This window comes from Convolutriloba macropyga, chromosome 14 (genome assembly GCF_964194025.1).
Source record: "Convolutriloba macropyga chromosome 14, txConMacr16.3, whole genome shotgun sequence".
Classification (NCBI taxonomy): domain Eukaryota; kingdom Metazoa; phylum Xenacoelomorpha; order Acoela; family Convolutidae; genus Convolutriloba; species Convolutriloba macropyga.
Window position 1 is genome coordinate 32,188,849 of NC_134481.1, and position 25,421 is coordinate 32,214,269.

Genomic DNA, 25,421 nt, shown 5'->3' on the forward strand with positions numbered 1-25,421 from the left:
AAATTTGTACAAAAATTATGTCCGTTCAAACACTTGCTGAATCTGTAATATCCTTGGAGCGAACATTGGTTTATCAGACAGTGTTCGAAAACTTTGTTGTGCTTATTCAACAGAAGAGACAAGGCGATGTTTGGCAAACTTACCAGCACTGCTTGATACCCAAGCTTTTAATTAACGCAATTGCTTCTTTACCAGAGAAGACAGAACCAGCAGATTGCAGTCTTATTACATCAGGAGGACATTTACCTCCAAAAACTTTGCCAACATTTCAACATCTTGGCATGGAGTCACTACCTGACGACGTTAAACGAATTTTGTTTCGTTACGATTGCGACTGTGTGCCTCTGTTTGAAAACCAGCTAGGGGCTTATCAGGCTTGCGAAAATTTAGCTGACATGTGGGGCATAAAGTCATCACCTTGCTCCCCAGAAAATCAATCGCAATTGGATTCAGCCAGCTTGCCAGTAACACCAGCAGTTGATCCGAGTCCCAGTTTGACACCGACATCTAGTCCATCTCTCTTTGCGGGAATTCACAAGAACAATTCTACGGCTCTGTTCAGTGACAACCAGTTTGATACAACGTTACTGTCAGCTACACAATTTCAAACACCAGAACCAGCACGTGTTTTTGGTGTCACAGACACGCCAAAGATTTGCAATGCACCAAAGAAACGGCTACCTGAGAATACTTTAATGGACTTATTTGATTAACTTGAAAACTAAACTTAATGGACCACCACAAAACTCTTTTATATAGTGAGATGCTAAATTGATTTTGTTTCAAGAATGTGTGATTTCAACTTTTTAAAAGCTGAATTTAACTTTTCAAATCTGTTTTATAGCTTTAAATCTGCTGAGTCAAAGAAATTAAAACATTGCTACTGATCAAGTTCGATTATGTTCAGAAAAGATTTTCATTATGACGTAAACATTTGTTTCCTAACAAACACTCAATTATTACAACTACTATGACGTGGTGAGATTTTTCAATATTATATCCAGAAATACTTTTCCCAATCTGCAAAATTTTTGTTATTATTATATATATTAAACAAAAACTTTAGAGATATAGCCATATGTGAGAGTATGCGGTATTGACGCTAATGACATGTTAACTCCATGCCACAGCTGTAGCATGGATTGAATTCCAAATTCAATTCATAAGTCGAAGAACTGTTCAAAAAATAAAAAACAATCAAAGTAAATATTTCGAAAAAATGCATTTCAAACGTCAAATTTTGACATTTAATTCATTAGATGCCCTCTTCAGCTTACACTAGAATCAACTCTCATTTGTTACTTGGGGATCAATTGAAAAAAAAGAGCATGTTAGTTTGAAAAAAAATCGAAAAAAACTCAAAAAAAAAAATTTTTTTAACACATGACCTCTGCCCTTTGACCCCAAAAAAGAGGGTTCCAAAAAATACTTGGGATGAAACTGATTGTTCAGTAAGACTCAGCATACTCTAAAGTACAAAACATCTCATCACACTCGTCAAATTTTACTCATCCATTGTGGAGATAATTAGCCTCTAATTAGCGACTATTTAAGGGTTAATTAACCTAATTACTAATTACTGAAAAAAAATTCAAATTTTTGCAACGGTTGTGTACTCACTGTTTGATGCCCGACATTATTGCTCATAAGCATCATCATCAAAAAACGGCTCCTTCACCGTTTAATCTGGCAATTAATGTCACATTAACATCTGGCATTAATTAGCATATGAAGTACCCTAAGGAAAGATGTTAGATCGGTTTTCTTTAAATTTTTGGACTTATTGGGCCCTCAGTGTAAATTTATCTCATAACAGCTGTCATCAAAAAAGGCCTCAGAAAAAAGACACACGTTTATGTCATGTAATTGTCATGTAATTGTTAATTAATGACTTGATTGACAGAAAAACAAACTTTTTTTCGGTTTATTTTTGAGCAATTTTTTTATATGGGTCCTATGTTTTTCGGCACGGGGAGCATTTTTGCTCATCACACTTAAGAACGTAGGACAACTCTAACCATCCGTAATTGAAAATGCATAAAATAGCGCTTTTTATTACAATTTTGAATATTGGCATGTTTTTCCAGGTTCTCAAAAAAAGTTTTTTGACGCAAACGATGATCAGCAATACTCGGTAGGGTTCCCTGTGGTGGTATATTTTGGCATACGATTGCAATGGAGAGTTGAAAACACATCTTTTTTCTCTCAAAAGTAACAAAATTTCGAAATAAAGGTATGCGCCAAAACCGACCAATCAGAAAACAGCATTTCAAAACTTCGAATTTGGCGCCTATGCAGTACTGTAGTCCCTAATACTGTAAACCCGAGAAGCCATTTCTTGTTCATTCGTTTCTACTGTTCGTACTCGAGTTTAACAATTCGTTCTTACTAAAGTTAGACAATTTAAAAAATGGGTTTCCAGTGTCGTTATTGTGATTCTATTCTGAGTACAAAAGGAAATCGCTCCAGGCATGAGCATAAATTCCATCCTGATGAGATTGGTTTACCCGTATATCAATGCTCATTATGTGAGTTTACTTGTCGGAAGATTTCTTTGCTCGGAGAACACATGAAAACTGCACACCAACGATTCACCAATTGCTGTCAAAGCTGCCTACTCGGATTCAACGATTGCCATCTTTACGTACAGCATATGACTTCCGTTCATCACTTACCCGTCCTAGGTGAACAATTTCAGCCTCGAGACACTCCGTTGGAAAGTGCATTCCATGGAGTACTGAGATCGTTCGAGTCAACAGCGGCCGAAGAGTCCAATGATCTCGAAAACTTTATGCGGATACAAAAACCCAAAATAGACACTCTAATAAGTGAGCAGTTGACCCAGGGTCCTCAAAAAGTTCATTTGTATGCAAAATTGCGGCTTGTCAAAGTTATGTATGATGAGCCAGATATGCCAGAAGATGACAGTATTGAAATATACGCAAACTCTCTGATGACTCCTGTCTATGCAAATGGACTGTCGGATGAAGCGTATTGGCAAATGATGGAGATGATGATGAGCGTATTGACAACATTCAACTCTTTGGGGAGTGGTTGGACACTCGAAAAAGTTCTCAAAGTTGACTTCAAATTCGCACGTTTCAGACCAATTCTTGGTTCATCATACATCGCGTTGCCGTCAAAAACTGCCAACTGCAGAGGATTGCTCAACGTTAGGAACCACGAAGATCGAGATTGCTTCAGGTATTGTTTTGTGGCCGCTTATCACATGTATCATCAGATAAGTTTAGATAGAATTGATCGAAACTATCAAACCGACAAAACTTCACCAACTACATACAATCAACCAGGACTGCATCAACCTCTGGGCGATTTTACTATGCCGATGGGCTTTGTAGACATTCCTCAATTTGAAACACTCAACAACGTTCAGGTAAACGTGTTTGGATACGATAACGGCCAGTTTTCCCTCTAAAAATTTCGTCATACAGCTCAGATTTTGTAATGGATTTACTTTTGCTGTACGACTGTGACCGTCATCACTACATCCTCATTACAAACCTTGTGAAGGTTGTTTGCTACGTGCGAGAACTTGATTACAGATTCTCCTACAAAATTTGTCGAAACTGTTTTTGGATTTGTCGAGAAGGACTTGAAAGTTACAACCTACATCTCAATAACTGTCGCAAAAATGCACCTGCTGTCATTCATATGCCTTCAAGTGAGAACAACTCATACAAGTTCACGAACTTGGCTGCTACGTGGTTTGTCCCTCTTGTTATCTATTTTGACTTCGAGTATTTTTTACGACCCGTGTCTACTTGCAAGAGACCAAGTGATAAAGCCTTTACACAAGTCAAGGAGATACATGAACCGTGTGGCTTTGCGCTAACAGTGATAGATCACCACTCATCAAAGCCAATCTTTCATCATGTAGACAGTTCTCCTGCTTGCATGACAAATTTTGTCAAAATGCTTCACAAACTAGCCAGAGATATTTATCAGCAGAAAAGGAAGCACCCTTTCTTCAAAGGCGATAGACGAAACTTGGGAAAGTCTAACGCTACGCACTGTTGGATTTGCGAAAAATCGTTTTCAGAAACGGAAGATCCAGAGAACACAATTGACCTGGACCATTGCCACTACAGTGGTAAATTCTTGGGATGGGCACATGCGAAATGCAATCGCTTGAGACGAAATATCAATTTCACCCCTGTTGTGGGTCATAATATTCAAAATTATGACTTACATCACATTTGCTTGGCACTGAACAACTGCGAGCCAACCACAACCATCAGCGTCATACCAGCCACCGACGAAAAATACATATCAATGACATTTGGTGTGCTTATTGACACTTTCGTAACCGAAAAGGGAAAAACAGTGAAAGTTTACGAATATCTTCGATTCATAGACTCCTTCAAGATGATGAACAGTTCTTTAGAGAAACTTGTTGAAATTTTACCCGATGACCGTTTCGAAATAATGAGGGCAATGTTTTCTACATTATCTGATGCTAACCTTCAGCTACTCAAACAGAAAGGCTACTACCCTTACTCTTATGTGACTGGTCGGTCCAAGTTCAGTGACACCAGTCTCCCACCACTGAGCAAGTGGGGTAACACTCTGGACGGAGGGGCAGTGAAGGTAACGGAGACTAATTTACAACATGCACGCAGGATGTGGGAAATTCTGGAATGTGGAACACTGGAGGATTATCATGACTCATACTTGAAGCTCGACTGTGCACTACTAGCATGTGTTTGCGAATTCCATCGACAGTTGAGTTTCGATACGTATAAACTGGACTGTATGCACTTCTTCACCCTACCCAATATGGCTAAGGAAGCATCACTTAGAATCTGCAAAGCCAATGTCGAGCTACTGACTGAGCGCGAACACTTGGACATGATTGAACCCGCAATTCGCGGTGGAGTCACATCTGTCTTTGAAAGTCGGCTCTTCACTGCAAATAACTCCTATATTCCCAACCACGATAGCACGGAGGAATCCTGTTTTGGTTTCTGTGTCGACGCTAATAACCTTTATGGCGGCGTAATGCAATTAGAGAAACTACCGCTCGCCGACTTTGCGTTCAACACAGATATTCAACTTCAAGAGATTTTGGACACCGCCGATGACGCTAGCATTGGATACTTTTTAGAGGTCCATATCTCTTACCCGCCGAGCCTTCATGATGAGCATCGCGATTTTCCGTTGGCGCCCACAAAAGACGTGGTTGAAGATGAGTGGTTGAGCGATTACCAGATCGAATTAAAAGAACAACACAATCTCCCATCTTCCAAAGTAAAGAAACTCCTACAAACGTTCTTTGATAAAGAGAGATACGTGGTCCACTACAAACTGCTGAAACTCTATGTCCAACTCGGCTTGGTAATCAGGAAAGTTCACAGAGTGCTTCAATTTCGACAAGAAAACTGGCTGTTGCCATACATTACACTAAATAGTGAAAAGCGGCAAGTTGCGTCAAACAAGTTTGAAGAGAACTTTTATAAACTGATGAATAATGCAGTTTATGGTAAAAACTGCGAATCGAAAAGACGCAGAAATAAAATAACAATCTCAAGAGATGCCGAGCATGCGCTGAAGATAATATCCAGATTTGAGTTTGATCGCTATATGATTTTTGGGGAGAATTTAGCAGCCTTGACCACACGGCCGAAGTCCATTTATTGGAACACTCCCACAATTGTGGGAGCGACTATATTAGATCTTGCAAAATTCCACATGTACTCATTCCATTACAATGTCATGCGCCCCAACTTTAATTGTCGCCTTCTTTACAGCGATACAGAGTCTCCTCTATGCGATAAAAAGCGACGATTTTTATACAGAGTTATCGCAGAAGCCTCAGTCAGTATTAAGTCATTTTGATTTCTCAAATTACCCACCCAATCACTTTCTTTACGATACCACTAACAAAAGAGTCGTCCTCAAATACAAGGACGAATTCGCCGGCGACTATATTACTGACTTTATCTGTTTGAAGCCGAAGCTGTACTCCATCCTGTCAAAAAGTAAGTTTATTCTCTCATAAAACAAAATTGTTAGTTGTTGTATAAAATTTCGTATTGGGTTAATAGGCATCTGGAAGGTGTTAAATCGTATTATAGTTACATAAGGGGCTAGTAATTATAATAGCACTTAATTTTTCTCATTTCTTTCTTTCTTTTAGGTTGTCGAAAACTTTCAGCAAAAGGGGTGACGAGGGCCGCACAACAACATCTTCGCCACGTCGACTTTTTAAACACTCTCAGCACTGGAAACCACCTGCGCTCAGAGAACACCAGGATTGTGTCCGACCACCACAGGCTGCAGACAGTTACTACAAACAAAATTTGTCTGTCAGCTTTTGACAACAAGCGCTATATACTACCCGATGGCATAAAAACCCTCCCGTTTGGCCATTATGAAATTGTCGATTATGCTATCGATGAAATTGATTGGAATAACGACGATGTGGAATGGGATTATGACGATTTTAGCGACTTACTTTTGAGCTCTAGCCCAGAGTGGGATAACAGTTTTGTTGTACCACATTCCTCTCCAGATACCACCCAAAGCTCCAACACATGGCAACCACCAGACCCCGGTTTTGTCGCTGCTCAGAATATAAATGATTCGGATATTGAAAGTAGCGATATCGTTGATTTCGATGCCAGTTTTGAAGAAAACTCTACGCCCGATAATCCGTTCATTAATTTTGAGGCAGAAGAAGCAAGTGAAAGCGAGTCAGAGGGCCCAGTGTGCAAAACTGCAAGGCGATATTAGTGTGCATAATTAAATTTAATTGCCCAGAGAGAGACACGCAAAACTGAACCAGTATTGATTATGCATGCAGTGTGAAATTTGGTTTTAATTTAATTTGTTTGAGTGTTTTGAAATCAAAAGCAAGCGGCGAGACAGAAAGCAAAGTTAAAGGGAAACAAAAGCGGCAAGACTCAAAAGGGAAAGATTGAATAGGAGAGGGATATAAACAGCGGCGGAATGATTTTATCCCGCCTATCCTATTCCCACTTAACCGCCACTACCTATTATCCTATGGTTAAGAGTCGAATGATAACCCCCCTTTCTTTACGTAGGTATTATATACTACTCCTGAAACCTCAACTGAGGTCCCAGTTCAGCGAGGGACAAAAAGTGAGTTTACGGAATAATTATTTTTATAAACCCATTGAAGCGTCGTTTTCTAATAGCTTGGTTTTTCAGATCTTTTTTTGATCATCTTGCAAGGGAACTCATGTCATTATACGCCATTAGGTACCTGTAAGTCTCTTGTTTTTTTTTGTCGTTTTAAATATTCTAAAAATTTTACACTTAGACAATTAAAAAAAAACTGCATCCAATTTTTTATTAATCTCAATGTACGACCAAATTGATTTTTTAGGTGAATGATGACCCGCTCTAATTTGGATGATAATCTCCAGCTTCTTAGAGAGATTGGATGATCTGATCAACGCTGACGAAGTTCCTGCTCACTACGCAGACCCTAGCAAGACGCGCACAGAAACCTATTGCAAGAAAGCAGTAAAGAAAACACATTGTAACTCGAGTTGCCGGTTCTATCACTAGGCAAATGCAATTGAATTTCAAAAAACTGGAAAACTTCGCAAAAAATTTTGAAAAAATTTTACCCTCTTGTCACTTTTGTTCAACAAAATTGACTCCACAGACTATCGTCTTAATAGAAAACATCTAAATTAAACTCAACAATTTATGATTAGTTTTTTCATGCAGCCACTTAAAATTTGTCCCCATACTTCACCGTCAAATTTAATTATTTCTACAGATATAACAAAAATGTCTCTTTCTATTATCACCAAAATGTTGGAGGTTAATGAAAACAAATCTTCAAAGATTTCATCCGTTTGGATATTATTTGTTTTCGGACAAATAACAACTGCATCTACTTAGATCCGACCCTTTGATGTCCGAGCAATTGTCATAATGATCATCTTTTTCAAATCTTCCAAAAAAGTGGAGCGGTTTAATGGACTCATTTATCCTCAAGTTAAGTGTGGATAAACATACTGTAGAGGGGCTACGAAAAGGCGAATACGTTTTGTTTATCAACACTGATGTACATAGTGTACTCGGGGAGTGAACAACAACTATCGGATGTGAGTTCATAACCGGAACCATTTGGTGTATACCAAAAGAGTCCACTTTTTAAGTTATAATAACTTTTTTGTTGGTTAAAGGTTTTGAGGGCTATAATGGAGAACACGGAGGAAGCCGGTTGAGCTGAAACGACGCACAGCAGATAGCCAAAAAATACTTGGAACCGAATTTTGCCCGTACTTACAGATAAGCGTATAAGAATACTGTGATAAAAATTTACGAAAATAGAACACTAGGTCTATATATGTTAAGCGTCAGGCGTGTTGCGGCATTGGATGGGCCAATGGCTGGAGCGCAATTGATGCAAAGAACTAAATTCCAAAGGATGTAGAGCGGATCAAGAACAAATGATAATCAGAGCCAGACGCATAAATTGGATTCGCAAAATAATCTGATTGCTTAAAGTAAAATCTCAGCAAACTTCTGAAATGGCAAAAAATAGTAACAGTGGTCGCTTTATGAATGGTGTGGTCGGTTTGCGCGCCACTCTAATTTTACGTGATTGCAACCCTCCCCTTGATGCAGGGTGGGGCGGCTGGTTGTGACCCCACCGATAGATTTTTGTTACACTTTTTTGTTGAAAGAGCATTTAAAGAGCTTAATATCAAGCAATCAGAGGAAGGGAAACTATTGGAATTAAATCTCTTCTAAGGCACTCTACTCTATGCTCTTTTGGCTTTACCGACATCTTCCAGAGCAACCTAACCAGACACCAAAGATAGTCATGGTATAACAACTTATCAATTCTCCGTTTCTTCTATTTGCTGCCCTTTAATTTAAGCCAACCACATAAATTGACCAGTCAAATTGCAACCCTCGGTTGTGAATCGCATTTTTTCTCTATCGACTCTGAGGGCATTTGGCTCTGATTCTTTGCTCCTTATGTCCAAAAGGTTGGCATATTCAGAAAAAAGTCACCTGAAGTCTCAATCGAGGTAACTTGTCAGCCAGGGATAGCAAGTCAATATACAGCATAATTGTTGTAATAATAATAGCGTACGCGATATAATAAGTTAGTTTCTGGAATTATGTTTTGATCATCTTGCGAGTCCACCTAAGACAAAATGCTCTTTGAAACACCCTTAGTTCTACATGATAACCATGCCGTTATACTTCCGAATCAATTATTTGAAAAAAATTTACAATTAAACGAAAAAATTTGCAACCAATTTATCTTTTGCTCTCTATTTACCACCATACAGTTTCTCATGTACGACTTCTCAAATATTTGATGATCGGAACAACGCTATCTAAGCAGAAAGACTACTTGCTCACTACGAATAGAAAAGAGACGGTACACGCCTTTGGAGTTGCTACCCGGTCAGACCTGTCCAGAAACCTCTTACAATTGAGAAAAAACAAACACACGCCGTAACACTATTTGCTAATTTTAATTATCACAACAAAAATGCAAATTAAAACCAAATAAATGGAGAATATTCACAATAATATTCGTCCTCCTGTCACCTTTGTTCAAAAGAAATGGCTCCACAAATTACCAATTTATAAGTAATCAAATTAAGGACCTATTTTTTAATCTAACAACAGATACTAGTTTATTCATACAGCCATTCAAACCTTGTCCTAATACTTCAACCTCCCGTTTAATAAATTTTGAAGATATGGTAAACATTTATTTTTCCATGATAACCATATTCTTGTGAATTAGTTGAAATCCTCAATATTCAAATATTTCATTTTTTTAACGTAATTATATGTTTTTGGACTACTAACAGTGGTCCGCCCTTGCTTAGATTCAACCAAATAATGGCCAAGAATTGAACTGTTCAAAAGCTCACTCTTAAAAAATGTTTGGTATCATTCGTGCGCCATTTTCCCACGCGGTAAGTGTAGATTAAAATACCGTACTAGGTGCACTTAAGTTTCAGTACTTTATGGGTATCTACACTGAGGTAACAAAAATTGTTTGCACTTTTTCGCAAACTGAAAACTTAGTTCATCTTTGTTCAAAAAAAATTTTTGCTAACAAACTATCGTTTTACAATTTATCGAAGTTTAAACCTGACCTACTTCTCGCTCAGTTAAGTTATTACTAATTTTATTTATACAGCCATTCAAACGTGGTTCGCATCCTTCAACCATCCAATTAAGAAACTTCTGCAGATATGGCAAACATTTTTCTTTCTATGGTTACCATAGGTTTATAAGTTATTTCAACCGCATGTTCAAATATTTCATTCGTAGTGTAATTATAAATTCTCAGACCACCGACAGCCGTTACTTAGTTCGCACAAATGTTGGCTTTTCATGGGTCCTCTAGCGCAAGCCGACCATACAACATAGTTATTTATGAGAAGACAGCTGATCAATTCTCCATTTTTTCTATGTGTTGCCCTTTAAGTTAAAACAATCACATTAATTGGGCAATCAAATCGAAACATCACGCATTGCGTCTTCTTTTTCCCCCATTCGACTCTGCGACTGTTCTGCTGTAATTCCGATCTCCGTATGTCCTGTAGATTGACAAGTTACACGCATGCTCAGAAAAAGGTCACCTGAAGCCTTCATTGAGGTAGCTGGACAGCCAGCGACAGCAAGTGAATATACAGGCTAATTGTTGTAAAAAACAAATTGAATAGCTATTTATTATTTTAGTTTCCCTGAACTTGTTCTGATCATCTTGCGATGGCTTTCATGACAAAATACGCCACGAGACTCCCATAAGTCAAAAATTGTTTTCACTTTTTTGCAAACTGAAAACTTGTGTCATCTTTGTTAACAAATTAACAATTTTTTTGCTAACAAATTATCGTTTTACAATATATCAAATTTCTAACATAACCTATTTCTCGCTCTTTTAAATTGTTACTAATTTTTTTTAGACAGCCATTCAAACGTGGTCCGCATCCTTCAACCATCCAATTAATAACTTCTGCATATGTGGTAAACATTTTTCTTTCTATGGTAACCATTGGCTCACAAGTTATTTCAACAGCATGTTCAAATATTTCATTCTTAGCGTAATCATAAGTTTTCAGACCACTGACAAACGTTACTTAGCTCCGACGCACAAATGTCCAAGCAACCAAATCGCTCAACAAGTTCAAACCCTCTTAAAATGGAGACGCTTTTGAGCTACTTATCTGCGCAGTAAAGGCAGATGAACTTAACGTACTGGACTTATGTAACCCAGTACGTTACAATTATCTGCATTGGGGTACCTCCGAGAGTTATTGTAACCTACGGAGGTTAAAAACGGAAAAATCCAACGCTAGTCCAAAATCAGAACCATTGGTTTTTCCCATTACTGCACACTATAATGGTGTATTTAGCATCATGTATGTGCTGTATGACCACTGAGCACGGTGGTTTTAATAGTAAGCACAGAAGAGGCCACATGAGCCGTTTAACCTTAACGTTTAATCGATGGAGCTATCAGACAGCTCGAGGCTTCTTTTTCCCAAGCCATTTCTAATTGCTGGCGTTGTTCGATTTGAAGGCTTTCCATAGGACCCTTCTTACGTGATTGAAAATTATTCAGGGGTGCGTTACGTCGGTCGCGCGTTATGCTTTCTTGGTTGAGATGAGCATTTGCCCGAACCTCGACTTCAGTAGGAGCGCATACGGTTGGCGAGGCAGCGTACTCCTTTTGGTAACCCATTGGCTCCATGATGTTAAGTCCCCCCTCCTGCGTTGTTAGCGAATACAATCGCCGTGCTGATGGAGACAGCGGAGAACCGAAGAACGATGGTAGGACGCGCTTTTGGATATTGCATTCCGCGTCTAGTATGATAATCTGTGACAATTGAACTATTTACTAGCTGTGATTGCCTTAAAAATCTCCTAGGCTTTCACATTGCCTTAAGGAGATTATGAACGCATGAACATATGAAATGGCGGATGGATTAGTTTTTGTCGTTTTATCTATGGTTTGGTCGGGTTGCGCTCCACTCACCGACGCCGGGAGTTGAGGGGGAAGGGGTTGGTTATGACCACTCAAAGTTTTTATTTTTGCTTTGTTGAATTTTTTTTTGCAAAAAACTGCTTTTAAAGTGCTGAGTTTGATAACCAAACAAACCACCACAAAATTTCGGCTTAAAACGACTTAAGAAAAATTGCATCAAGTTTATCACTTGTTCACAATGTACCCCAAAATTGTTTGTAAGGAAAATAATGACGGCAAGATAAATTGGAAGAGAAACCCCGTTTTTTTAAGGAAATTTGATGATCGGAGCATTGCTGACGAACTACACGCGTACTACGCAGACCCTGACAGACGCACACAGAAACCTCTTACAAAAAGAACAAGAAAAATAAGAAACAACACACTGTAATTTTAGTTAATGTTTCTGTCACAAGACAAAAGCTGATGAATTCCAATAAATTGGAAAAACTTTCTAATCATTGCCAAATTTCATCATCTTTTCACTTTTGCTAAAAAAATTGTCCCCACAGACTATCGTTTCATATGTAACCACAGAAATAACCTAAATTATGCTTAAAAATGGTACTAGGTATTCTGACAGATATTCAAACGTTGTCCCGATGCTCAAAACTCCCATTTAATTGATTCTGCTGATATAATTAAAATGTCTCTTTCTATGATAGCAAAATTTTTGCAAGTTATTTAACCCGCATTTTCAAATATTTCGCCCGCTATGCGTTTATTTATTTTCGGAAAATAACAGCCGCCCCTACTTAGATCTAACCACGCACTCTTTGGATATTGATGTCCGAGAACTCTTCAGAATGCTGAACAAGTTTAAATCTTCAAGATGAGGACCTGTGTGGTGTTACTCCTCAATCATTTATTCTCAAAGTAAAATTAGATAAACATAATGCTTTGGGATTAAGTAACCGCCAGTACATTATGTTTATCTACACTGGTGTACATAATGTACAAGACGCGCAAACAAAAAAGATTGCATGTGAATTCACAACCAAAACCATTGAATCTTTTCCAAAACAGTCCCCCATTAAGATATAATAAATGATGTGGGTTAAACGTTATACGACGCCCACTTAGCACGGGGAGGGCCATAGAAGTGAACACGGAGGACGATGTTAGATCTAAAAAGACGCAGAGCAGAATGCCCCAAAAGCCAGAAGAAAAACCGACTTACTGCCGAATATTTGGCGTACTTACAAAATAGATGTAAAAAATGCTATAAAAAATTTACAGAATAGCTTAACGTAGGTCAATATATGGTCAGCGTCATGAGGCAGGTTGCACTATCGGAAATTAGAACGCAATTGATGCATGGAATTGGATCCCATCGGGCGCAGAGTGAAATGAAAACAATTTACAATCAGAGCCAGACGAACAAATTGGATTCGATAAAGATTCTTATTCCTTTAAATAAAAGTTCAACAAACATCTGAAATGGCAAACCAGTAACTGTGGTCGCTTTTTCTATGGCATGGTCGTGTTGTGCTTCATTTTCTTTCTCCGTGGCCGCCATAGCACCTTTTGTTGGTTAAGTTTACAGGCTAAATACATGTTCACAAAAAGGTGACCTAAAATCTTAATTGAGGTTGCTGATCAAAACCGGGAGAGCAAGACAAATTACAGCTACGTTGTTGTTATGCACCTACTAAAAGCATCCACTTTTTAATCAGTTAGTTCTTCAGATCTTGTTTTGATCATCTTGCGAGGGCAGCCATGATAACAATACAGCACGAGACTCCCATAAGTCTTCATTATCAACACTTTGTTTTTTACATATCAAACATTCTAAAAGTTTTACAATTACACAATTCAAAAAGTTTAGCAGGAAATTTATCACTTGTTGTCAATGTATTAATGTTTATAGGTAAATGATGACCGCGCCCTAAATTGTCAGGGGAAACCAGGCCTCTTAATAAATTTTGATGATGAAACATTGCTGACTGAGTGCCTGCTCACCACGCAGACCCTGGCAGACGCGCACAGAAAGTTCTTACAACAAAAAACAAAAACAATCACATTGTAAGTCTGGTTGCTGGTTTTATCACAAGACAAAAGCAGATTCATTTCGAAAAATCGAAAAAACTTGAATAACTTTGCAATCATCGCCAACCTCTCATTTAACTACCTCTGCAGATATCATATAAATGTCTCTTTCTGTAATAACCAAATTTTTTGGCAAGTTATTTAACTCAAAATTTTCATCCATTATGTAATTATTTGTTTTCCGACAACTAACAGCCGCCCTACTCAGACGCAAAACCATTGATGTCCGAGCAGTCGTCATAATGCTGAACAGGTTCAAATCTTCCAATGAGTGGACCTGTCTGCTGCTACTCCTTAGCAATTTATCCTCACGGTAAGTGTAGATAAACATAATGTAATGGGGGTACGTTAAATAGAGCCGAATATTTTGCGTACTTACAAATAATCGTAAAAAAATACTGTGAAAAAAATTACAAATAAGTTTAATGTAGGTCTATATATGGTCAGCGTCAGGAGGCGGGCTGCTGCGCTATCGGAAATTGGAGCGCAACTAACGTAAGGAACTAGATCCCAACGGGCGTAGAGCGGAATGAGAACAAATATTAATCAAAGCGAGACGCATAACTTCGATTCGACAAAGAGTTTGATCGCTCTTAATGAATCTTCAACAAACATCTGAAACGGCGAATTATTAACTGTCGTCGCTTTAACTATGATGTGCTTGGGTTATGCAGCACTCTATTTCTCCGCGACAATGAAGCTCCCATCGACGAAGGTGAGGGCGTCTTGTTGTGACAACTGGTAGACTTCCGTTACAACCTAATTGCGTCTTCTATTTAATAAATCAGTTCGTCGGATCTTGTTTTGATAATCTTGCAATCGCACCCACGTCAAAACACGCATTGAGACACCGATAAGTTTCACGCACCATCTCAAGGTTGTTTTTTTCCAAATCATATACTCTGAATAATTTACGATTGTACTATTGAAGACAAAACTTTTATCCAATTAACCATTTGTACTCTAAATGTACCGGCTTACTGTTTCTTATAACAATAAAAACCCAGAACCAACCTCATGTCGTGGCGAAACCTCTGGCCTCTCAAAAAAATTTGACGATAGGAATATTGCACACAAAGTACCTGCCACCAATGCAGAAAAAAGCGACAATACAAACTTTCACAGTTGCTAACCTGGCAGACCCGCCCAGAAACTTCTCGCAATAAATTATTCAGTCTCTTGTAGGTTTTGTTCAAAAAAATGGGCTTCGCAGATTATCGTTTTATGAGAAATCAAATTAGAAACTTAAATTGTGCTCTTAATATTTTACTTTTATTCATCCAGTCATTAATACTTTGTCTGATTACTTCAACCTCCCGTTTAATAACTTCTGCAGATATGGTTAATTTTTCTCCTTCTATGATAGGTATATGCTTGCATTTTATTTAACCCGCATGTTCGAATATTTCAACCGTCAAGTTATAACATGTTCCCGACCCCAAACAGCCACACCTACTTAGATCAGACGCAACAATGAACAAGCAGTCATACTGATCAGCAAGTTCATACCTTCTTTAATTGGAGCTGCTTGGTGTTATTCGTAAGAGGTTAACCGCACAGTAAGTCTAGATAAATGTATTGGGGTACGAAACCAAAAGTTTATCTACACTTAGGTACATAGCGTACGGGGTTTTTCAGTGGAAAAATTCAATTTAAATTCACAATCTGAACTATTGAGTCGTTCTCTTTACAGCAGCTTATTGTGGTACGATTATCATGTTGTTGAGTTACACGTTATTTGACCACTGAGCACTGAAGTTTATAATAATGAGGACAGAGGAGGCCGATAGGGGCAAACGTTTGCACAGCATATGACTGCAAATATCCCGTGCCTACAAATAAGCGTTAAAAACCGTGATAAAAACTTACAAAACTGGGTAATGAAAGTCCACCCAAGGTCGCTGCCAGTCGCGGGGTCTTGGGTTGCCGTATCGGATGGACACAATGCAGCGCAAACGGCGCTAGAAATTAAGGTGGAATGGGCGCAGAGCCAAAAAAATAAAACGAGAATTATATCCTACTGTTTGAATTGGATCGGCTAAATAATCTGATTGCGTTTAATAAAAATTAAATAAAACGTATGAATCGGCAAATTATTCAGTTGTCGTTGCTTTATCTATGGAGTGGTTAAATTGCGCTTCATTTTCCTATTCTGTGGCCGCTATAGCAGCGTTTGGATTTACCGACGTACACCAGCGTGACCCGAGCACACACCTAGATATTCTTCAAAAAACAACTGGTCAACTCTCCATTTTTTGCATATGTTGCCCTTTAAATTAAACCAATCATTTTCATTGGCCAATCAACATACCGCTGTGAGTGTCACTCTTTTCCAGTTCTGCCGTCCGCCCATTAAGTTCTAATTCTTAGATCCATATCTTGGTTAGGCTGACAGGCTAAAAAGACATTCACAAAAAAGTCACCTAAAGACTCAAATGAGGTAGCTGATCAAACCGGGAGAGCAAGACATTTTACAGCTTGTTGTTATAAATCTATTGAAAGCATCCGCTTTTTAGTAGGTTAGTTCTTCAGATCTTGTTTTGATAATCTTGCGAGGTCACGCATGACATAATGCGGCACGAGAAACCCATAAGCCTTCATCATCACCACATTTTGTTAAGGTAAATGAAGACCGCGCCCTAAACTGAAAGAGGAAAAACGGGTTCTCGAGAAAATTTGATAAGAACATTGTTGACAGAGTGCCCGCCCACTACGCAGAACCTGGCGGACGCACACAGAAAGTTCTTACAATAAAGAACAAAAACCAACACACTGTAAGTCTGGTTGCTCGTTCTATTACAACACAAATACAGATTGATTAAAAAATACTTGAATAACTTCACTATTATTGCCAAATTCATCCTCTGGTCTTTTTTTCCAACAAAATTGGCTTCACTGACTCTAGTTTTTTAAGTAATCACAACATTAAGCGAAATTAAGCTCAAAAAGTTTTTACCAGTTTTATTCATAGAGCCATTCAAACGTTGTCCCCATACTACAACCTCCCATTTAGTTACATCTGTAGATATAATAAAAATTTCAATTTCTGTAAAAACCAATCTTTCGCAAGTTATTTAACCCGAACATTTCATCCATTATGTAATTATTTGTTTTCCGACAACTAATATCCGCCCCTACTTAGATAAAAAACAATTGATGTCCGAGCAGTCGTTAAAATGCTGACCAAGTTCAAATCTACCAAAGGGTGGACCTGTCTGGTATTACTCCTTAGTCATTTATTCTCATGGTAAATGTAGATAAACATAAAGTACTGGGGGTACGTTAAAAGGATCCGAATATTTCGCGTACTTACAAATAAGCGTAAATATTGTTGTGTGATAAAAATATAAAAAATAGCTTAACATAGATCTATATGTGATCTGCGTCAGGAGGAAAATTGCGCTATTGATGCAAGGAATTAGATCTCAACGGGCGCAGAGCGGAAAGAGAACAATTTACAATCAGAGCCAGACGCACAAATTGGATTCGATAACAAGAAACTTTTACCTAAAAAGAGACTTAGAGCCAAATACTTTGCATAATTACAAAAGATAATCACAGCCAGACGCATAAATCGGATTCGCCAAAGAATCTGTTTGCTTTAAACAAAATTTCAACAAACGACCGAAACGGCGAATTATTAGGATGTAAGGAACTAGATCCCAACGGGCGCAAAAAGGAGTGGGAACAAATTATAATCAAAAACGAGGCGCATAACTTGGATTTGACAAAAAGTTTGATTGCTTTTAGCGGCTTACTGTTTCTTTTCTGAATGATAACCCAGAGCGTCATGTCAAAGAGAACACTAAACTTTGGTCGCCTAAGGATATTGGATGATCGGAATATCGCAGACGAAGTACCTTCCACCAACGCAGAAAAAAACGACGACACAATTTTTCACAACTGCTAACCTGGCAGACCCGCCCAGAAACCTCTGACTATAAATAACAAAAAGCCATAAATTTTAACTCTAATAGCTAGTTTAATGACAACGCAAAAGCAGATGAATTTTAAATAACTAGAGAAACTCCATAAGAATATCGTTTTTATAAGAAAACAAAACAGTAATTAAAGTTGTGCTCTAAAAATTTTATTAGTTTTTCTCATCCAGCCATTCAGACGGTGTCTGATTACTTTAAACTCCCATTTGATAACTTCTCCAGATATGGTTAATTTTTCTCTTTCTATGATAAGCATATGCTTGCATTTTATTTAACCCTCAGGTTCGAATATTTCATCCGTCACGTAATAACATGTTTTCGGACCCCAAACAGCCACCCCTACTTAACGCTGACCCAACAATGAGTAAGCAGTCACGCTGGTCAACAAGTTCAAACCCCTTTATAATTGGAGCTGCTTGGTGTTATTCGTAAGAGGTTAACCGCACAGTAAGTCTAGATAAGTGTGTTTGGAGAACGAAACCAAAAGTTTATCTACACTTAGGTACATAACGTACTGGGCGTTTAAATGGAAAAATCCAATGTAAATTGACATTCAGAACTGTTAGGTCGTTCCATTTACAGCAGCTTATTGCGGTACCATTGTCATGATGTTGATTCATACGTTATTTGACCATTGAGCATTGAAGTTTATAATAATGAGGACAGAGGAGGCCGCAAAAGGCAAACGGGCGCACAGCATAGCACTGCATAATTCCCGTGCTTACAAAAGCGTAAAAAATATCATGATAAAAACTGACAAAATTGGGTAATGAAAGTCAACCCAAGGTCACTTTCAGACGCAGATGGTTGGGTTGCGTTATCGGATGGACCCAATGAAGTGCAAACGGGGCTACAAGTTTTGATCATCACCACATTGTGTCTCATGTAAATGAAGACCGCGCCCTAATTTGGAAGAGGAAAAACGGCTTCTCAAGACAATTTGATACAAACATTGCTGACAGAGTGCCTTTTCACTACGCTGACCCTGGCAGACGCACACAGAAAGTTCTTACAATAAAGAACAAAAACCAACACACTGTAAGCCTGGTTGCTCGTTTTATCACAACACAAATACAGACTCATTCAAAAAAAAACTTGAATAACTTCACTATCATTGCCAATTATAGACACAATTACATTTAAAGACCCATTTGATGTAGATGATCAAACTGGGAGAGCAAGACAATTTACAGCTTAATAGTTATTATAAACCCATTAAAAGCATCCGCTTCTTCGTAAGTTAGTTCGTCAGATCTTGTTTTGATCATCTCGCGAGGGCACGCATGAAATAATACGGTACAAGACACCCCCAAGTTTTCATGATCATTACATTGTTTTTTCGATTTCAATTATTCTAATTTTTTTTTACAATTGCACTATTCGAAAAAAAGCATTAAATTTATCAGTTGCTCTTCATGTACCATCAAAACGGTCGTTAGGTGAATATTGACAGCGCCATAAATTAGAAGAGAAACCCCGGCTTTTGAAGGAAATTTGATGATCGGAACATCGCTCACTAAGAACCCCCTCACTACGCAGACCCTGGCAGACGCGAACAGAAAACTCTTACAAAAAAGAACAAGAAAATTTTGTCATAAGACAAAAGCAGATGAACTTCACAAAATTGGAAAAACTTCACGGGCATTGCCAAATTCCACCGTCTTGTCGCTTTTACTCAAAAAAAATGGCCCTACAGACTATCGTTTTATAAGTAATCACAATAGTAACCAAAGTTATACTCAAAAAGATTTTACTATATTTACTCAATCAGCCATTCAAACGTTGTCCCCATACTTCAACCTCCAGTTAATTGCCTCTGTAGATATAGTGAAGATGTCTCGTTCTATGGTGACCAAATTTTTGCAGGTTATTTAACCCTAATATATCATTCATTATGCAATTATTAGTTTTCCGGCAGCCAATAGCCGCCCCTACTTAGATACAAACCATTGATGTCCGAGCAGTCGTCATAATGCTGAACAAGTTCAAATCTTCCAAAGAGTGGACCTGTCTAGTGTTACTCTGTAGCCATTTATCCTCACGGTAATTGAAGACAAACGTAATGTACTGGGGGTACGTAAAAAAAAGATTTAGAGCCGAATATTTTGCCTACTTACAAATAAGCGTTAAAAATACTGTAATAAAAATTTACAAAAAAGCTTCACATAGGTCTGTATATGGTCAGCGTGATTGTGACCACTGATAGACTTTTGTAACAACCTAATTGTTTTTGTAAATTTATTAAATAGCATCTGCTATTTAATAAATCAGTTCCTGAGATCTTGTTTTGATCATCTTGCAAGTGCATCCGTGTCAAAATACGCAATGAGACACCGGTAAGTCTTTGTGCATCGTCTCATGGTGGTTTTTTCCAAATCATATGTTCTGAATATTTTACAATCACACTATTGAAGACAAATTTTCGATCAAATTAACCATTTGTACTCTATGTACCGGCTTACTGTTTCTTATAAGAATAATAAACCAGAGCCTCATGTCAAAGAGAAACCTCTGGCTTCTCAAGAAAATTTGATGGTAGGAATATCGCTTTTTCTGGTTTGATGTCATACTGGTTTCTGGTTTCTGGTGAAAGTGCTGAGTTTGATATCAACAATCAGAGCACGGGAACTAATCGGCTTCAAAAATACTCTATGTCACTTTACTCAGCAGCCGTTTGGATTTTCCGATGTCCTCCAGTGCAGCCCGATCACACACATTAGAATATCTTGAAAATACATTTGGTCAATTCTCCGTTTTTTGCATTTGTTGCCCTTTAAATAAAACCAATCATTTTCATTGGTCAATTGACATTCGGCTGTGAGTGTCATTTTTTTTCTAGTTCCACCGTCCGCCCAATCACTTCTAATCCCTAACGCCATATGTTGGTTAGGCTGACAGGTTAAATCTATAATGACAAAAAGTCACCTAAAGACTCAATTGAGTTAGATGATGAAACCGGGAGAGCAAAACAATTGGGGCCAATAGCCGCCCCTACTTAGATACAAACCATTGATGTCCGAGCAGTCGTCATAATGCTGAACATGTTCAAATCTTCCAAAGAGTGGACCTGTCTAGTGTTACTCTGTAGCCATTTATCCTCACGGTAATTGTAGACAAACGTAATGTATTGGGGGTACGTAAAAACAAGATTTAGAGCCGAATATTTTGCCTACTTACAAATAAGCGTTAAAAATACTGTGATAAAAATTTACAAAAAAACTTCACATAGGTCTGTATATGGTCAGCGTGATTGTGACCACTGATAGATTTTTGTAACAACCTAATTGTTTTTGTAAATTTATTAAATAGCATCTGCTATTTAATAAATCAGTTCCTCAGATCTTGTTTTGATCATCTTGCAAGTGCATCCATGTCAAAATACGCAATGAGACACCGGTAAGTCTTTGTGCATCATCTCATGGTGGTTTTTTCCAAATCATATGTTCTGAATATTTTACAATCACACTATTGAAGACAAATTTTCGATCAAATTAACCATTTGTACACTATGTACCGGCTTACTGTTTCTTATAAGATTGATAAACCAGAGCCTCATGTCAAAGAGAAACCTCTGGCTTCTCAAGAAAATTTGATGGTAGGAATATCGCAGACGAAGTACCTGCCACCAACGCTTAGAAAAACGACGACACAATTTTTCACAACTGCTAACCTGGCAGAGCCGGCATGAAACCTCTCACAATAAAGAACAAAGAAACCAAAAACTGTAACTCTAATAGCTGGTTTTACCACAACGCAATAGTAGATGAATTTTAAATAGTTTTATTCATCCAGCCATTCAAACGTTGTCTGATTACTTCAACCTCTCATTTAAAAACTTCTGCAGATATGGTTAATTTTTCTCTTTCTATAATCAGCATATGCTTCAGTTTTTATTAACCCCCATGTTCGAATTTTTCATTCGCCATGTAATAACATGTTTTCGGACCACAAACAGCCGGCCCTATTTAGATTTGACCCAAAAATGGGTAAGCAGTCACACTGATCAACAAATTCAGACCCTCTTATGTTTGGAGCTGCTTCTGGTGTCACTCGTAAGAGGTTAACCGCAGAGTAAGTCTAGTTAAACAATGAACTGGGGGCACGAAACCCACAGAACGTAAGTTGATCTACACTAAGGTACATAACGTATGGGGGCACAAATGAAAAAAAATCCAATGTAAATTCACAACCAGAACTATCGATTCTTTCCCTTTACAGCAGCTTATTATGGTAGGATTATCATGATGTTCAGTTATACATTATTTGACCACTGAGCACCAACATTTATAATAATGAGGACAGAGGAGGCCGCTGGAGGCAAGGGGGCGCACCACATAACACTAGATATATCCCTTGCCTACAAATGGGCGTAAAAAACCGTGATAAAAACCTAAAAAACTGGGTAGTGAAAGTCAACCCAAGGTCACTGTCAGTCGCATATGGGATGGACCCAATGCAGCGCAAACGGGGATAGAAATTAGAGTGGAACGGGCGCAGAGCCAAAAAAAATAAATTGAGAATCACATCCGAATGCTTGAATTGGATCGGCTAAATAATCTGATTGTGTTTAATGAAAACTAAATAAAACGTGTGAATCGGCAATTTATTTAGTTGTAACGATTTATCTATGGGGTGGTCAATTTTCGCTTCATTTTTTTTACTCTGTGGCCGCCATAGCACCTTTTTCTGGTTTGATGTCATACTGGTTTCTGGTTTCTGGTTAAAGTGCTGAGTTTGATATCAACAATCAGAGCACGGGAATTAATCGGCTTCAAAAATTTTCTATTTCACTTTACTCAGCAGCCGTTTGGATTTTCCGATGTCCTCCAGTGCAGCCCGATCACACACATTAGAATACCTTGAAAATACATTTGGTCAATTCTCCGTTTTTTGCATTTGTTGCCCTTTAAATAAAACCAATCATTTTCATTGGTCAATCGACATACGGCTGTGAGTGTCATTTTTTTTCTAGTTCCACCGTCCGCCCAATCACTTCTAATCCCTAACGCCATATGTTGGTTAGGCTGACAGGTTAAATCTATAATGACAAAAAGTCACCTAAAGACTCAATTGAGTTAGATGATGAAACCGGGAGAGCAAGACAATTTACAGCTTAATTGTTATTATAAACCTAATAAAAGCATCCGCTTCTTAGTAAATTAATCCTTCAGATCTTGTTTTGATCTTTTTTGCGAGGGCACGCATAACATAATATGGCACAAGAAAATCATAAGTTTTGATCATCACCACATTGTGTCTTATGTAAATGAAGACCGCGCCCTAATTTGGAAGAGGAAAAACGGCTTCTCAAGACAATTTGATACGAACATTGCTGACAGAGTGCCTTCTCACTACGCTGACCCTGGCAGACGCAAACAGAAAGTTCTTACAATAAAGAACAAAAACCAACACACTGTAAGTCTGGTTGCTCGTTTTATCACAACACAAATACAGACCAATTCAAAAAAGAACTTGAATAACTTCACTATCATTGCCAAAATCATCCTCTGGTCACTTTTTTAACCCAAATTATGCTCAAAATTTTTTACCAGTTTTGTTCATACAGCCATTCAAACGTTGTCCCCATACTTCAACCTCCCATTTAGTTACCTCTGTAGATATAATAAAAATTTCAACTTCTATAATAACCAAATTTTTGCACGTTTTTTAACAGCAACATTTCAGCCATTACGTAATTATTTTTTTTTCCGACAACTAATATCCGACCCTACTTAGATAAAAAACAATTGATGTCCGAGCAGTCGTTATAATGCTGACCAAGTTCAAATCTCCCAAAGGGTGGACCTGTCTGGTGTTACTCCTTAGTCATTTATCCTCATGATAAATGTAGATAAACATAAAGTACTGGGGGTACGTGAAAAGGATCCGAATATTTCGCGTACTTACAAATAAGCGTAAAAATTGTTGTGTGATAAAAATATAAAAAATAGCTTAACATAGATCTATATGTGATCTGCGTCAGGAGGAAAATTGCGCTATTGCAAAGTGAAGCGCAACTGATGCAAGGAATTTGATCCCAACGGGCGCAGAGCGGAAAGAGAACAATTTACAATCAGAGCCAGACGCACAAATTGGATTCGATAACAAGAAACTTCCACCTAAAAAGAGACTTAGAGCCAAATACTTTGCATAATTACAAAAGATAATCACAGCCAGACGCATAAATCGGATTCGCCAAAGAATCTGTTTGCTTTAAACAAAATTTCAACAAACGACTGAAACGGCGAATTATTAGGATGTAAGGAACTAGATCCCAACGGGCGCAAAAAGGAGTGGGAACAAATTATAATCAAAAACGAGGCGCATAACTTGGATTTGACAAAAAGTTTGATTGCTTTTAGCGGCTTACTGTTTCTTTTCTGAATGATAACCCAGAGCGTCATGTCAAAGAGAACACTAAACTTTGGTCGCCTAAGGATATTGGATGATCGGAATATCGCAGACGAAGTACCTTCCACCAACGCAGAAAAAAACGACGACACAATTTTTCACAACTGCTAACCTGGCAGACCCGCCCAGAAACCTCTGACTATAAATAACAAAAAGCCATAAATTTTAACTCTAACAGCTAGTTTAATGACAACGCAAAAGCAGATGAATTTTAAATAACTAGAGAAACTCCATAGGAATATCGTTTTTATAAGAAAACAAAACAGTAATTAAAGTTGTGCTCTAAAAATTTTATTAGTTTTACTCATCCAGCCATTCAGACGGTGTCTGATTACTTTAAACTCCCATTTGATAACTTCTCGAGATATGGTTAATTTTTCTCTTTCTATGATAAGCATATGCTTGCATTTTATTTAACCCTCAGGTTCGAATATTTCATCCGTCACGTAATAACATGTTTTCGGACCCCAAACAGCCACCCCTACTTAACGCTGACCCAACAATGAGTAAGCAGTCACGCTGGTCAACAAGTTCAAACCCCCTTATAATTGGAGCTGCTTGGTGTTATTCGTAAGAGGTTAACCGCACAGTAAGTCTAGATAAGTGTGTTTGGAGTACGAAACCAAAAGTTTATCTACACTTAGTTACATAACGTACTGGGCGTTTAAATGGAAAAATCCAATGTAAGTTCAAAATCAGAACTGTTAGGTCGTTCCATTTATAGCAGCTTATTGTGGTACCATTATCATGATGTTGATGCATACGTTATTTGACCATTGAGCATAGAAGTTTATAATAATGAGGACAGAGGAGGCCGCCAGAGGCAAACGGGCGCACAGCATAGCACTGCATATTTCCCGTGCTTACAAAAGCGTAAAAATATCATGATAAAAACTAACAAAACTGGGTAATGAAAGTCAACCCAAGGTCGCTTTCAGACGCAGATGGTTGGGTTGCGTAATCGGATGGACCCAATGAAGCGCAAACGGGGCTAGAAAATAGAGTGGAACGGG

At 38.1% G+C, this 25,421-nt stretch overlaps 1 protein-coding gene across 1 annotated transcript; it reads left to right on the plus strand.

Annotated features, from left to right (window-relative positions):
• Nucleotides 1-3,465: 3,465 nt before the first annotated feature.
• On the plus strand, nucleotides 3,466-6,753 carry LOC142352906 (uncharacterized). Its single transcript, XM_075405061.1, has 2 exons — nucleotides 3,466-5,839; nucleotides 6,158-6,753. Exons 1-2 carry the CDS (start codon nucleotides 3,466-3,468, stop codon nucleotides 6,751-6,753), a joined length of 2,970 nt encoding a protein of 989 aa, XP_075261176.1.
• Nucleotides 6,754-25,421: the final 18,668 nt, after the last annotated feature.

Bases quoted from the DNA above. Each gene is read 5' to 3' on its own strand.
- LOC142352906 (XM_075405061.1), top strand. From the start codon at position 3,466: ATGGATTTACTTTTGCTGTACGACTGTGACCGTCATCACTACATCCTC. The intron at 5,840-6,157 runs GTATTAAGTCAT...TCTTTCTTTTAG, and splicing joins TATCGCAGAAGCCTCAGTCA to GTTGTCGAAAACTTTCAGCA.